The sequence below is a fragment of the Trachemys scripta genome, chromosome 11 (genome assembly GCF_013100865.1).
Source record: "Trachemys scripta elegans isolate TJP31775 chromosome 11, CAS_Tse_1.0, whole genome shotgun sequence".
Lineage (NCBI taxonomy): Eukaryota > Metazoa > Chordata > Testudines > Emydidae > Trachemys > Trachemys scripta.
Window position 1 is genome coordinate 10797284 of NC_048308.1, and position 15726 is coordinate 10813009.

Here is a 15726-nt window from a genome sequence, read left to right on the forward strand (position 1 = left end):
CTGTTCCACTCCACCCCACGCCCCCATTTGAAAAGCATGTTGCAGCCACTTGCATGCTGGGATAGCTGCCCATAATGCACCACTCCCAATGCCACTGCAAGTGCCACAAATGTGGCCACATCAGTGTGCTTGCAGCTGTCAGTGTGGACAGATTGCAGCGCTTTCCCTACTGCGCTCTACGAAGGCTGTTTAGCTCAAAGCGCTCTACGTCTGCAAGTGTAGCCATGCCCTAAATTCTTTGTCTCCACTTTTGTTCCTAGATAGACATAATGATAAAGACCTTATTAATACATAGTCAGTCAATTTTTAAAAAATTCTCTCTAGGTGAAGCATAAATAAAGGGTGCTGTTGATGTCTCTCTCGCTTGGTCTCCTTAATTCTTCTGTTTATCTCTGAATTTGCTTCATTTTATCTTTGGCAGTTTTGTCCTATTTTTATTCCTTTTTATCTACTTAGTCTTGTGAATGTGCTGCCATTACGTAGCACCAGGATTAGACCCAATTTAAAATCTGTGTTGTTACTGTTTATAGGATAACAAGGACCTGGAACTGGACATCATTCCAGCGAGTCTTTCAGACCGGGAGGTGAAGCTGCGAGATGCAAATCACGAAGTTAATGAAGAAAAAAGGAAATCAGCCAGAAAGAAAGAGTATGTGCCAAAACACACACTGCAATAACACAGCACATGAAATGACCCTTTCCCAGGGTCACAACCAATATTAACAACTCCGTAATTCCAGCCAGTTGTGGGGCCGTGGAGATATGTCTATATGAGCTTGAATAGAAATTGTGACTGTAGGTTGGAGTGATTTCAAAAGATTTAGTTTGAATTTCTTTGTGATTAATTATTTCCAGAGAGGCTAAGGAGTGAATCAGGGAAGTAGATTAGTACATGCTGGTTATAATAATTGAGAGTCTCATTATCACTAAGGTCTTTCTGGGTGGATAAAAGGGAAAAGAGAAAGTTAAAATAATATGTATATGTGCAATCAAACACTTTCCCAATTAACCTTTTATGATCAGATGGGGGTGAAATCCTGATCCCATTGAAATTAAGGGGGGTTGTGACATTGACTTCAGTGGGGCCAGGATTTCACTCATAGTGTTTAACTAAAAGTCTTAGAGGCCAGGCTAAAATAGGGAAAAGCTGTAATTTCAGAGCACACATTTTGGCTTAATTCATATGTGTTAAGGTTCTGAGTTTAATCATTTATCAAATATTAAGTGTGATGAAGGGACTGTATAAGAAGTTGTTTGAGTTTGAGGGAATGGTATATTTGTGGTTTTACAAAATATAGGCCCAAATTTTCAAAATTTTGGGTGCACAACTTGAGAAACCTAGGGCCTACTTTTTTCAGAGGCGTTGAGCATCCCAAGCTCTGATTGACTTCAGCTGGAGCAGTGGTTGCTCAAAACCACAGAAAATCAACATTTTGCTTCAAGTTGGGCACCTAATAACTAAGCCAACTAAAGGGCTAGAGTGTGCCAACCTGACACTGAGTAGTTTACTCCACAAATAGTCCTACTGAAATCACGGTACTACTCAACATAAGTGACACAAGGTTGCCCATAAATAGTGGATACTTCTAAAAATGTAGGTGGTGTGGGCCAATTTCAGAGTCCTTAGGTATGCAAAACTCCAGTACAATTGGTAGGAGTCACATGACTCAGGACTTCAGGACCATAGATAAAACACACCAAAGGATTGGAGAAATGCATTGTAATTGGATTTTATTCCAGAAGGCTGTTTTTTAAAATGTGGAACTATACTATATGTAAGATGGGTCCCAAATGAATAGAAAATAAGTGGTATTTTATGCATAAATTTGGAAGGTATGATTATTATTATTTGTATTCCCATAGAGCCTAGGTAATACTAGTTAGGTGAAAATTAGAGTGGAAGTGCACTGATTTATGACAAATATACAAGAGAGTTTTTCTCTTTAGTAATGCCATAAATGTGTATTATGTACAAGCTGACTGAAAGACCTTCCTCCTTCCAGATTCATTATGGCTGAACTGCTTCAGACTGAAAAAGCTTATGTCAGAGACTTACATGAATGTTTAGAGGTAAGTTCTTTGCCCTGTAAGATCATAGTATTCGCAGTAATGATACAGCATCCTTGCATATAGTTGTGCTGTTCCAGGCTGTGCAATAAAGCCTGAGTGTCAGACACTGACTGGCACCTGGAAGGAGGCTGTGAGAGGGTGCTAAGGCAGGTAGGAGGTTACCTTCAATTCAGCGTCTCTGGCCCCCTGCAGTGGTGCTTAGGGGAAGATAAAGAGGCAGGGCTGGAGAGTGCAGACAATCAGGTTCCACTGGTTGGAGCATAGGCACCAACTTCCTCAGTTCCTGGGGGAGGCTCGAGCCTCGCTCCGCCACAGGCCTCACCCCCCACTCTACCCCTTTCCCCAATACCCCACCCTCATTCTGCCCCCTCCCCTGCTCTTCCTGCCCACAGTCCTCCCCCACTTCCTCAGCACCTCTTGCACATCACTGAACAGCTGATCACTGGTGGGTGGGAGGCGCTGGGAGGGTGGTTGAGGAGCTGATTGGCAGGGCCCACCAGCAGCCGGGAGGCGCTGATGAGGAGGGAGAGAAGCTGATCTGGCGGGCTGCCAGTGGGTGCTGAGCACTGACTATTTTTTTTTCTATGGGTGCTCCAGCCCTGGAACACCCACTGAGTCAGTACCTATGGGTGGGAGTTGTGGAAGAAGTAGAATGAGGTATTTTTTTTTACATCGCCAAAAAGAGAAAGTGTTGCAGATACTCTTATGAATATGTCGGTGTGTAAATATGTGCACCCCAAGTGACAGTCTGAGCACTCCTCTATTTCTAAAAGCTTCATTCATCCATTCAAAGAGTAGAAACACTTCCATGTGACTTTGGGGCTCTGGACACTTGCAGGTTTAAACTAGTGTAAATGGCGGATTCTCTGTAACTTGAAGTCTTTAAATCATGATTTGAGGACTTCAGTAGCTCAGCCAGAGATTATGGGTCTATTACAGGAGTGGGCAGGTTAGGTTCTGTGGCCTACAATGTGCAGGAGGTCAGACTCACTAGATGATCATGATGGTCCCGTCTGACCTTAAAGTTTATGAGTCTATGGTGGTCAATCACATGGCATAACTAGGTAATTATGAATAGCAAATACTTCATGAATAAGTCCAGAGACTGAAATTTGTTTGTTTAAAACATTCCTTAAATAATTTATGTACAGTATAACATTTCATTAAAAATTGAAATCTGTGCCTGGATAATCTGTGAACAGAAAAAGGGTCTGCATCACACTGGTAAATACTTTGTTGTAAATAGTTTGCCAAACTCTATTTAAGGGTTTCCTCTGAGTAGATCTGTGATACTGAGGACAGTAAACAAGGTAAACCTGACAGAAGGAGGTTAGCATTCGAGTTCCTACATCTAGAATGTGGCTTTATGCATAGAATGCTAAACGCTTTGGTCTTGAAGTTGTGAACTCATCTTACCTTTGAACTGTTTTCTGTCTGTAGTTCTATTTGGGCATCAGCAGTGAGCATTCGGAGAGACAGTGAGATCTGGTTTTGTCGGCATGATTTCAGTTCCCCCTCAGACTTCCTTCTCTGTGTCAGCACTTTGAATTTCTTGAGACATTTTTCATGTCATTGGAGCATTTCCATTTTATTTCTTTTCAGATTATGTGTTTAATCTCCAAGCGCACATTTCCGTTGTCAATCTGTGCCTTTGGCAAGAAAACAGGAAGTTCTGTTCTTTTGCTTCGCACTTCTTGGTGCTAAGAATTTCTTGTGTCTTACAGACCTACCTTTGGGAAATGACAAGTGGAGTGGAGGAGATACCACCTGGGATTCTTAATAAAGAACATATCATCTTTGGCAACATTCAGGAGATTTATGACTTCCATAACAAGTAGGTTTTCCTAATGTGTCCAAGAAGGTTCACTGATTACAAAACAAAACAAAAATCCCCAAATCATTCTGAACGTATATATAATGTGTGCTGAGAACTGGTACAGTAGTATTTGTAGAAAGGCATGGAGTTATGGATCCAAACCTGGGGAATACTGACTGTTTCCTTGTTTACGTCTTTGTAAAAATAATTAAAACTTTATTCAAACTTTGCTTATAGCTGATTAAAGACATGCAAGCCAGACTAGTAATACAATAAAAGCTGTTTTATCCGTCATGTTGGGGTAATGGGGGATGCTGGTAAGTGAAAAATGCCAGTTAACTAAGAGGGAGGGAGTTTGAGTGTGGGAGGGGGTGTGGGGCAGCAGGTTGCGGCACAGGAGGGAGTGCGAGGTGCCAGATCTGGGGGGCGCTCACCTCTGGCGGCTCCCGGCAAGCGGCAACCTGTCCTGGCTGCTCCTAGGCAGAGGCGCAGCAGGTGGCTCTGCGCAGTGCCTCCACCTGCAGGCGCCGCCCCCACAGCTCCCATTGGCTGCAGTTCCCAGCCAATGGGAGCTGCGTTGCTAGCGCTTGGGCCAGGGGTGGGTCAGCAGCAGCATGCAGAGCCACCTGCTGTGCCTCCACCTAGGAGCAGCCAGGACAGGTCACCACTTGTAGGGAGGCACACGAGGTGAGCGCCTCCTGGATCCGGCACCCCACACCCCCTCCCGGGCCCCAAGCCCCCTCCCGAACCCAAACTCCCTCCCAGAGTCCGCGCTCCACACCCCCTCCTGCGCCCCAACCCCCTGCCGGCCTCACGCCAACCGGACTATAAACTGGCATTTCAATGAAGATCAGAAACGCCGGTTTATAGAGCTTTTTGGTTGGTGAAGTGACGGATAAAACAGCTCTTACCGTAATAATATAATAATAATGCTTTGCAGTCTTATAAGCTCTTTCCATCTAAGTATCTCAGAGCACTGTACAAATATTAATGAATTAAGCTTCACACCACTGTGAAGCAGGTATTATTATCCCCATTTTGGGAAAAACCAGGCACCAAAAAGTTATGTAGTATTCCCTCAGTTTTAGAGATGGGAAAAATGGGGCCTAGTTGCAGAGCATATATACCATATGTGTATCATCATAAAATTTTCCCTATTTAGAAGTTAAAAGCCCAGATCCCTGGTTCCATACTAGCCACGCAACACATATCTCAGGTTATAAACTGATTGATGTAAATCAGTGAGACGCTTGTTATCAAATGAAGTTAATCAAAATTAGAGAAATAGAATCTCTATCCAGCTGGTCTCAAGAAGCAAAACAATCATTGTTATCATCTCGGAATAATTAGATTAATTTATTGTTAAAAGTCTGAGACTCTCTTGTACTCTTAGCCCACCTGGAACCCACTGAAGGTCTGCCAGATTTAATCATCCATGCCAAATTTATCCAACCTGATAAAGATCTTCTCATATTACATGGATCAAACAGAGCATCAACAGTCTGGTCCTAAATCAGTGAAGTCAATGGGAACTTTGCCATTGATGTCATTGGCACAGAATCAAACCCTATCTGATTCAAGGACCTGATTTAGCCAAGTTGGATGAGAACAACAGACTGCTTGATCTGTAAATCCAATCACTTTACTGTATTGAGATGAAGTCAGTAAAGTCAACCATTTAAATAGAAGTCTGGAATCTTGCCTGTCAAACATATCATCTCTTGGAAAAGGCTGGAAACAGAAGGAATGGTCAATGGGAGATTAGGGCCTTGTCTACGCTGCCTTTTTACAGCGTTGCAACTTTCTCACTCAGGGGTGTGAAAAAACACCCCCCTGAGTGCAGCAAGTTTCAACGCTGTAAGGTGGCAGTGTAGACAGTGTCCCAGCACTGGGAGCTACTCCCCTCATGGAGGTGGTTTTTTTATTGTCGCGGCAGTGCTTTAACATTGCTAGTGAAGACATGCCCTAAGAAATACAGTAGCCAGTCCTACTGCCACCTATACTTACAGCTAACCTGTAGCTTCCCCTACATCAGGTTGGTACTATACCCTTTACATTAATCAGATTTGCATTCAGACTTATTCTTCCCTTAATGTATATGTGCATGCAATAGGAGTTATATACACAACACCCAAAGGACGTTGGATCCCATAATTCCAATTCAAATCAAGTCTTCAAATTATACATCAAAAAGTGAGGCAATCTTAGAAGCAAACACATCAAAACAACACTTTGCAGTCCTAAGGAATTGTCTGCGCTTCAGTCAGATAAAGTGGAACTCGTGATATCTTAAACCAGTGCAGAACATAAATAGATATGGTCCAACAGAGACCATATCGCTCACGGATTGTGCAGTCAGCTTTAAAATGAACCAGAATGGTAGAGTCAAACTATTTGTATTACATGAAAAATGTCCTATACCTTGTGGATATATAAACTACTAGACCACTTAAAATGCCCAAACTTCATAGTGGAGATCTCCCTCCGCCCCCATTTGATACTTACTTGAACAATGAGGTTGTCTGGCTTTCACTCCAATTCCCCTTTCTCCCATTGTGGTGTCCTCCCACCTGTTATGTTTGTTTTGCAGCGATTGATGTTTGTATCCAGGGGATCCTATAGGATTTGCTATTGTAGAACACAATAGTGCACAGCACATACAACTGTTTTCACACCCTCCTGTTCATTCTGTTCAGCAACCCTCATTGCAGCCAAGCATTGGACATGGCGTTCTCCAAAGCCAGAGGAGTAACTTGAGTGATGTGAAATTTTCCATCTTTCAGCAGAGGATGAACATCCCTTGCATTGCTGACCTAGGGCGTGAGTTTAGTCCCAAGGCCCTGGCTGATAACTTGAGACTCACCCTCAATTCATTGCCTAATTTAGCCTAAAATACTATAGAGGGATTGTAGTGTAGTGGACTTAATTCAGGATCAGAAGCCATAAACTTCTGAGCTCCTATCCTTGCTCTGCTACTGACACACTGTGTAGAGTTGGGTAAATCACTTAACTTCTCTGCCTTATTTTTCCATATGTAAAATAGGGATAATGCTACTCGAGGTGGTTGGGAATTTTTCAACAAAAGGTGTTTTTGACAGAAAATGCCAATTCATTGAAATTGAAACTTTTCATGGGAAATGGTTTTGATGAAACGTTCTTTGGGAAGATTTCTCAGGCTTCCGAGAGAGTGAGAAATGCTCCGTAATAGCCCAGTGGTGAAAGTACTCATCTTTGACTTCCGAGACCCAGATTCAAGACCCTGCTTTGCCTGAATTAGAGCAAGGACTGGAATTTGGCGAGTGCTCTAATCACTGGGCTATTGGTTTTTTTGGGGTGGGTCTCTCTCTCTCTCTCTGTCTCTCTTCCTCTCTCCCTGTTTTGTCCTGATGCGCAATGGGAAAGTTTTTGAAATTTTCACAGATGGGAAGACTGTTTCCCGCCCCACTCTAAATATTATCTCCCTGACAAGGTTGCTGTGAAGATGAATTAGTTCATGCCTGCACAGCACTTCATTGCCTCTACAGCACTATCCCAGTGCTAAGGATTATCATCTTTTTATCTGTTGTTGAGCCATGGAGCAAACGTTTCAGATGGAGCAGTTGTGTTCAAAGAAAAAAAGCATCCATTGGCAGTAACACACTTTTTCGGTGGTCAGGCCATAAAACGCATTTGATTAGCTTTGTAACACAGATACTTTTAAGAGTAATCCTAGCATGGCGCAGCTATTCAGATATACAGAGTAACTAACTCTAGCTGTCTCTCACATTTTCAGCATTTTCCTGAAAGAACTAGAGAAATATGAACAACTGCCTGAAGACGTGGGTCACTGCTTTGTCACCTGGGTAATGAGGCTTCCTGCTTCACCATTTATTATCTCCTCAAACCCAAACAGAAGCAAGCTAGAGATTGGTGCAAATGATACTTTCCTAGAGGACACTTAGAGCTACATTGTGACTTGGAGTGCACATTCGCACAGAGAAGTAAAGGGAACACAGCTCTATGCTGTCTCCCTGTTTGCTCCTTCCCTGCAGCAGAGGAAACTAGAGCCTTGACTCCCTCCCCTGCCCCCAGCTTTCTTGCACTCATTGGCCAACACAGCTGAGCCAGCCTGGGTGACAAGTGATATAGGCCAACAATAAATTACTACCTCCCCTGGGAGCCAAGGGGAAGTGTAGGGAGGGCATTGTGGCCCCATTCAGCACTCAGGTATCCAGAGTAGATGTTTGTGTAACGAATTCCTGAGCCATAATTCCTTCCCTGAGATGTTTCTGTGGCATCACAGTGGTGGACCGTGTCCTTGTGACAAAATGTAGCCCTTAACTCTGTAACAATGCTTCAAGGCAGGAGTAAATATTTTCAGACATTGTTCATGATTTACCAACAAGCTGTTGTTAAATGGCCCATCTTCTGTAGGGGATTGGTCTGTGCAGAGTCTAACACTTACTCAGTACCCCAGAATAAAGCTGAAAACGTTTGCCGGAGCCTTGTCTCCGATGTTACCTGTAGATTTGTTAAAGAAAAGCATACAGGTTTAATATTTGGTGCACCTCGTATTCCTCAGCTGGAAGAACACAGTTTGCCTTTAATTGCTCTATTTAACCTGCAAGACTCTCATTACAGTAAGAGGAATGGTTTACTGCATGTATTTATTCTGCTCAGTCTTAATGGGTGATTGTGGGAGCAGAGCAATAGCTTATCTTGCTTTTCCCTTGATGTTTGTTTTCACAGGCAGATAAATTTCAGATATATGTCACCTACTGCAAAAACAAGCCTGATTCCAGCCAGCTCATCCTGGAACATGCAGGGACTTTCTTTGATGTAAGCAACTCTTGACGCTCTCCATCAGAGCGCACACTCTGTCACATAATGGTTTCCCGCTGGATGATGTATATGTGCATTGTGTGATGTGCAGTCTTCATCACTGGGGAAAGTTGGTCCTAGTAGGATTGAGCAATCCTTATGGGAACCTTCATCTGATTTTAGAATCAAATCACTTTAAGGTTCTGGATGGTTCAAATTTCCTCTGGTCTCCTGGTTCCAGTGACAAAATTGAAGAAGAGAATCTGAGCTCATTATATTTATACCTTGAAGTGCCAAAATCCAATAAGGGATCTCTTCTCACAACATTTCCAAGATAAAAAGCCAATCCTGCAAAAACTTACTAAACACTTGCCTAAACTTGACAATAAGTGACCACATTGACTTCAACTGGACTGCGTCCAGTAGTAAAGTGCTAAGCCTGGTAATAAGTGTTTGCAGGATCCAGCCCCAGCTTTGAAGCCAGAGGTGGCTCAGATAAAACATACATGCTTTTGGATTCTTTATTTGAACTAAATGTGTTCACTGAACCTCTGGAGTATGGTCCCTCTATCATCCATATTAACAATCTGTTTCTCCAGTCCTTTAGGGACCACTGTGGGTTGTCCTTAAAATTTTAAATACATCTCCTTTCCTAGACACTAAACATCGTCAGTTACAAATATAATCGGTCAGCAGGGTTCCTACTCATGCAGCTGGTACCATGGTAATAACTGTCTGAATCAACTCATGTGAACTCGTTATAGGCCATTGATTAAATTGTTTCAGTTAAACTCCGCATTTAGAGCTCTTAAGTGAACCAGAACAATGAAGAGCATAATATTCTCTTTTAAAAATAATTTGCTATGGACCACATAGTGTTCTTTGTGAATTAGCAGCTCCTTTTCCGAAAAGTATATTTGACAGTTAAATAGTTTTACCAGCAGGTGGCACGTGAGCCTGTTTAATAGTTTAGAAGTGGCCTCCCTGGGACATGGAACATTTCAGCAGATTTACATGTTTATCAGGGTGTTCACACAGATTAAAAAGTATTTGCTCTGCTAAGCTTTTCCATCACAGCCGCATATGTTGACTGGAGACCTTTTGATAGTGCTTAATACTGCAAGTTAAAGTTTCAGCATATTGATGTTTTGCAGTGGCAAGTTCTGTTTTTATGTGGCCCAGGTAGGGATTCTACTATGCTGAAAAACAACTCGGTATGCAAAGGGAGAAAAAGGCCATGCCAGAAACCCCGAAGGATAAAAGGTCGCCATAGTCCCATACCTTGAAGTCATTTACACCAGTGCAAAGTGGTTGTAAAATTTTCCCATTCTGATGTGGTTTGTGTTTACTTTGCAGTGGTGTAAATGACTGCACAAATTGCAGGGCAGTGGAGAATCAGGCCCTCAGTGTAATATGAAGGAAATTAAATTCATCGTTCCAATTCTTCTCAATGAGATTTGGACAATATCCAGCACATCTTGCTAAAGAGATACTCCCTGTAATATAGCAGAGGGTAGCCGTGTTAGTCTGAATCTGTAAAAAGCAACAGAGGGTCCTGTGGCACCTTTAAGACTTCTGTTAGTCTTAAAGGTGCCACAGGACCCTCTGTTACTCCCTGTAATAATAATCTTCCATGTGCATAGTATCTCTGAGGATTCCAAAGCACTGCACAAAGTTTGCAAACACTGGATTCACTCCAGAAATGAAATGCAACCACCAATGGGAGGAAAGTAGCAGTAAAGGACCTCATTGAACACCCATTTAAGTCAATGGGAATCTTTCCATTTCAAAGATCTTTCCCTAAATGCACATGGCATTGCTAATCATCAGCGTAGGACAGGCAGCAAGGGCGACTGCCATATCAACTCTGAAACTACAGGAAGAATTTAGGGAGTTAGAATATGGTTATGCAAATTGGAATTTGGTTGGGACACTGGAACCAGCACCCTTATTCTTTTGAAAATAGCAGTGAATTCTAACAGCCACAACTTACTTGATTAACCAAACTCCTACACTTTTTATATCTGTTCTTCTGTAATACCTAACTGTGTATACCACAGCATTATAACTGGTGTATTTTCTTCATCCAGTAGCTTCAGTGCTCACTGATGTCTAATGGACTCGTTAATTTTTTATGACACTTATTTAATGAAATATATTCTCCACAATCACCAGATATAATTGTGGCTAGTCATACAGGCCAGACCCCCAGCTAGTGAAATCAGCATGGCTTTGAAGTCATTGGAGTTATGCAAGTTCACACCAGCTGAGGATCTGGGACATAGATAAGAAACATTTGATCCCTATTTCTCTCTTCTATCTGCCTCATGGACTGTTCCTCTGAATCTGATGCAATTTAAACAATAATAGTGCTTTCTTATTTAAACTATCATGAGCAAGTTCACCTTCTGGGAGTGTTGGAGCATGTCAAGGAAAATTTGGCCAGAGCATAGACAGGCTGGGTGTCCAAGAGGATACAGAGAAAGTACAAAACAGGGAGGATCTGGTTCAAACACTGGCCATATTCTTCCCCTGACTTGAAATCTTTTTCTTTCGATCTTAGAAAAAGCTCAGTGTGTTAGTATAGAGCTGCCCCCAGGCACCTTTGACTTGCGTGACCAGCATGCACACAGCACAACATGGTAAGGTTCACTGACCTTGGCAGTGTTATAGGGATTCATATTTCCGCATGGATGGAGTGTTCTTGAACAATTTCTCCAATGAACTAGAGGCAAGTTTTTCTTCCTCAGGAAGCAGGCGGAATCCCTGTATCTCCTTAGTTCATTCTTCAAGAGATATAGTACTGCACGTTCATATAGTGCTTTCCAGCATCCAAGTGTTTTACAAAAGATCCCACTTTACAGATGTATCTGAAATCTTTTATGTCCCGTAGGCAGTATCACATAGCAGTAACTGCTCAGGATGCAGCTCCACACTCTTGTCCTTGTATGGATGGCAGTTTTGTGTGTCCTGGCTAAAACTCCTGACTGACTAGTTAGAGACTTTGAAACCTACCACCATTCAGCTTGTGTCCACCCAGCAATTTTGCTGCCCTCATAACTATATTTGCACAACCACACCTCGCCTGCTTTCTATGTGTTTTTGTATCAGTGCATCAGTCGCTGGGTGAGATGCTGTTCTTCACCTATTAGAGATGCAGCACAGAACGTGCAGCCCAGAGGAAGAGGGGAGGAGACTTTAAGCCCGGTCCTGGGCTTCTCCACAATCCCAAGCGTAACTGTCTTAGTCAACCCTGGATGGCAGCACTGCCCAGAATCTCTACAATTCCATGTTCTGTGATCCCACTCCCCATATGCCCTTCCTGCCTTCACCCCAATGCCGCGTGTGTCTCCTATGCCAGGCTGTGTGAAGGAGTCCTCTGGAGGCTGCCTTGCAGCTGTCTGCCTCCATGCCTATGCTGAGGAAATCCTCCCTCGGTAGGAACTGAGACTTTTAGGACCCCTCCGGTTCACTCTGGCCTTATTCAGTGTAGAAGGGCTGGGCAGGTGTGAAGATTTCACCGTTTCTGAGCAGCTATCCCATAGTGCATCAGCAGGGGCTAGTGTGCCTAGTGAACATTCACCAGCAGCACATAAGGCAATGCATTCTGGAGTGTCCTGCACCAAGAGTTGGGACACAGGAAGGATGAAAAACTTAGTTACACAGACAGTACAAAAAGAAGTGTGCTGAACTGGTTCCAGGAAAAGAATCACGTGCCAGCCGGTACACAGGTTGTGTTGCGGGATGGGCAAATACCATGGGTGGGGAAGAGGAGGGGTCAGAGTACATTGTCCTTTAGCTATATCCTCAGCTGGCAGAATGCTTCTTGGGGCTATTACCAACTGGAGCAAGTTAGTGCAGCGTCCTGGCTGGCTCTCACCTGACCCATGGCTAGGGGCCAAGAGGAGAATAAGGGAGCTATAACTGGATCTGTGATGGCCCCTCCCCTTCCCCTGTTATGCTGAAGCATAGAATCTAGCCCAGGGCATCCTGGAGGTTATTAAGTGAGTAAACGCTCCAGAATGTGAAGAATTATGATAAAGGCCCACCCCAGACATGACATTAATGCAGGATTTAATGTTACGAGTCTGATTTAAACCCTCACAACTAAGGAAAAACAGTTTACATGACATCCTAAGGCAAAACCTGTGTTGTTTACTCAACAGAGTCCTAGCTGGAGTGATTGCACAGAGCTCTCCCTATTTACAGACCAGAAGAGAACACTAAATAACCCTGTGGTATATTGCTGTCCTTTATGAAACCACATTATTCTTTGTATGTGAACTAAAAACTAGTTAAAGTAAGAACTCCCGGGCTAAAATTAGTTATGGGTGTTCCATCTGGTATTCATAGATTCATAGATTCATAGATTATAGGACTCGAAGGGACCTCGAGAGGTCATCGAGTCCAGTCCCCTGCCCGCATGGCAGGACCAAATACTGTCTAGACCATCCCTGATAGACATTTATCTAACCTACTCTTAAATATCTCCAGAGACGGAGATTCCACAACCTCCCTAGGCAATTTGTTCCAGTGTTTAACCACCCTGACAGTTAGGATTGGGTAAAAGGTTTTTTATGCCTGTATTTAACAGCATCTTGTTTTCGCCTCCTGTAGGAAATTCAACAAAGGCACGGCCTGGCCAACTCTATCTCCTCCTATTTAATCAAGCCTGTCCAGAGGATCACCAAATACCAGCTTTTACTGAAGGTACAGTAACGATCTAGTCTGATTAGCCACATTGTTCAGATGGGGTACAAAGGGTCACAGAGAGAGTCAGTAACTTGACTGGCAGACACAGTAGCCTGGAGCCACAAGATATGGGGGTCTAGTACTGGTCACATTAGGTTCAATTAGAAGCCTCGCTGTAAGCCTGTTCAGGGGAGTTACTGACGACCCTTCGTACTCCCCTTTGGGAGCTAACTGCATGGCCAGACCCTACTTGAGGGGTTGAGCAGCTGCTGCAGCTGGGCCCCCCTTCCACATAGGTGGCAGGGAATGGAGGGGGGGGCCAGGAGCTGGCTCACCCCTCACTTGCTGACACAACCAGTGCCGCTGATCTGATGCTGAGGTGGAAATAAGTTGGGCCGGGAAAAGAGCTGTAAATGAGAATCTGACTCAGTAAGAAGAGGAGGAATGATCCAGTGGTTAGCGAGACCTAAATTCAAGTCATTGCTGCAACAGTCTTCTTGGACAATGGGAGTTAGGCATCATAAACACCTTTAAAAATCAGTTACTAGTCTCAGTTCCTTGTCTGTAAAATGAGGATAATAGCACTTCCTACCTCACAGGGGTGTTGTGTTATGTTACAGATTGTGAGGCACACAGATGCTATGGTAATGTGGGCCAAATAAGTACCTAAGATATAGTGTGAAACGCTGCCATGCTGATCTGCTAGTGGCTTACACACCTTTTGTACAGGTGTAAATGACTGCACAATGAATGAAGGCAGTGGAGAAGTCGGCACACCCAGAACATGTGTCTTGTAAAATGGTATGGAAATCATAAATGAATATGATAATGCCTCTAGCAAATTCAAGCCAATTTCTCAACTGTATTTCTGCCCAAGAGGTTCTTTTACCAATGCATTGAAATGACCAAGTTTTTATAAATGCACACCATGAGGTTAAGTATCATATATTAAAGAAAATCTTTTCCTGTGTGTTAATAACATAAGCAATTAAACCGGTAAAAATTGCAAAGCTCCAATTTACTTTTCACCATTAATGCTGTTTATTTACTGTTTGCATTTCATCCATCTCAGTCAGTGGAAATAAGATAGTCAGTTTCTCTTGTGTTTATAGTCACTTTCATTTACTGGGTATTATACACTATGCAGTGCTGCAGTATTCAGGCTTCCTACACTGCAGGGTAGAGCTCTCAATTCACTTTCAGTGTGGAATAACTGTGATAGAAAGGAGAGAGGAAAAATGAAATATTTAATTGTAAAAGTAGGTAGGGGAGAAAGACTGAAATGGAAAAGAGAAACATCTTGGAGAAAGAGTGTTTTGGAGAGAAAAATGCAAAGGATGAAGAACTTCTGAGGGGGAGTCATGCGGTACATTACAAATGACAGAAGAAAAGATGCATGAAGAGGAAAAGTAGACACAGTGAGACTGATTCTCCACAGGAACTGAGTTCTGAACATCCAATCTAGCCCTAAGAAGAGAAAAAGGAAAGAAAGGGAAAATCCAAGGGAGATAGAAGTGTTTTCTTATACAGTAAGTTTGCTTTCTGGAACACTCTGGTCAGATGTTTTAATGACAGTTCAGCTGTTTCTAACAATAGCAAACATCTGGATGTTTTCCTGGGTTTGGATGGGGACCCCTAGCCAACATCTGCTTCTTCTTGTACACTGGATTTCAGCTTAATTTTTTCTTTGAAATGTTGACAGGTACAGCACAGGAATACTTACACACAAATAAAAGACTCATTAGACTAATTTTAAAATTAACAATGGGAACATGTTCTATTGATCTTGGATTTTGCAAATTTTTGCAAATTGATCAGACAGTATCCACTTAAAAACTAATAAACAATAGGAGAGTCTTAAGTAAGACATGGAAGGTAATTATCCCACTTTGTTTGGCACAGGTGCGGCCTCAGCTGTGTCCAGTTCTGGTTGCCACAAGTTAGGAAAGATCGGGACAAATTGGAGACCGTCCTGAAAATAGCTACAAAAATGATAAAAGCTTTAGAAAACCTGACCTGTGAGGAAAGGTTAAAAAATGGACATGTTTAGTCTAGAGAAGAGAAGACTGATGGGGAACCCCGATAACAGTCTTCAAATATATTAAGGGTTGTTATAAAGAGCACAGTGATGAATTGTTCTCTATGTCCACTGAAGATAGGACAAGAATTAATAGGCTTCATCTGCAGCAAGGGAGTTTTAGGCTAGATATTAGAAAAAACTTTCTAACTATAAGGATAGTTAAGCATTGGAATAGATTACCAAGGAAGACTGTGGATTCCCCGTTATTGAAGGTTTTTCAGAATAGGTTAGATCAGGGGTTGGCAACGTTCGGCACACGGCTGGCCAG

The 15726-nt window shown here is 42.8% G+C and overlaps 1 protein-coding gene across 7 annotated transcripts in view; it reads left to right on the forward strand.

The window, feature by feature from the left end:
- The window catches only part of KALRN (kalirin RhoGEF kinase), a 739094-nt gene that overhangs the window by 523994 nt on the left and 199374 nt on the right, over window positions 1-15726 (forward strand). For all 7 annotated transcript variants that reach the window (XM_034786199.1, XM_034786196.1, XM_034786193.1 and 4 more), the window contains exons 23-28: window positions 531-649; window positions 2004-2070; window positions 3795-3904; window positions 7659-7728; window positions 8615-8704; window positions 13304-13396. In XM_034786199.1, coding sequence (XP_034642090.1) covers window positions 531-649; window positions 2004-2070; window positions 3795-3904; window positions 7659-7728; window positions 8615-8704; window positions 13304-13396 — 549 coding nt within the window. The remainder of the gene's footprint in view (window positions 1-530; window positions 650-2003; window positions 2071-3794; window positions 3905-7658; window positions 7729-8614; window positions 8705-13303; window positions 13397-15726) is intronic.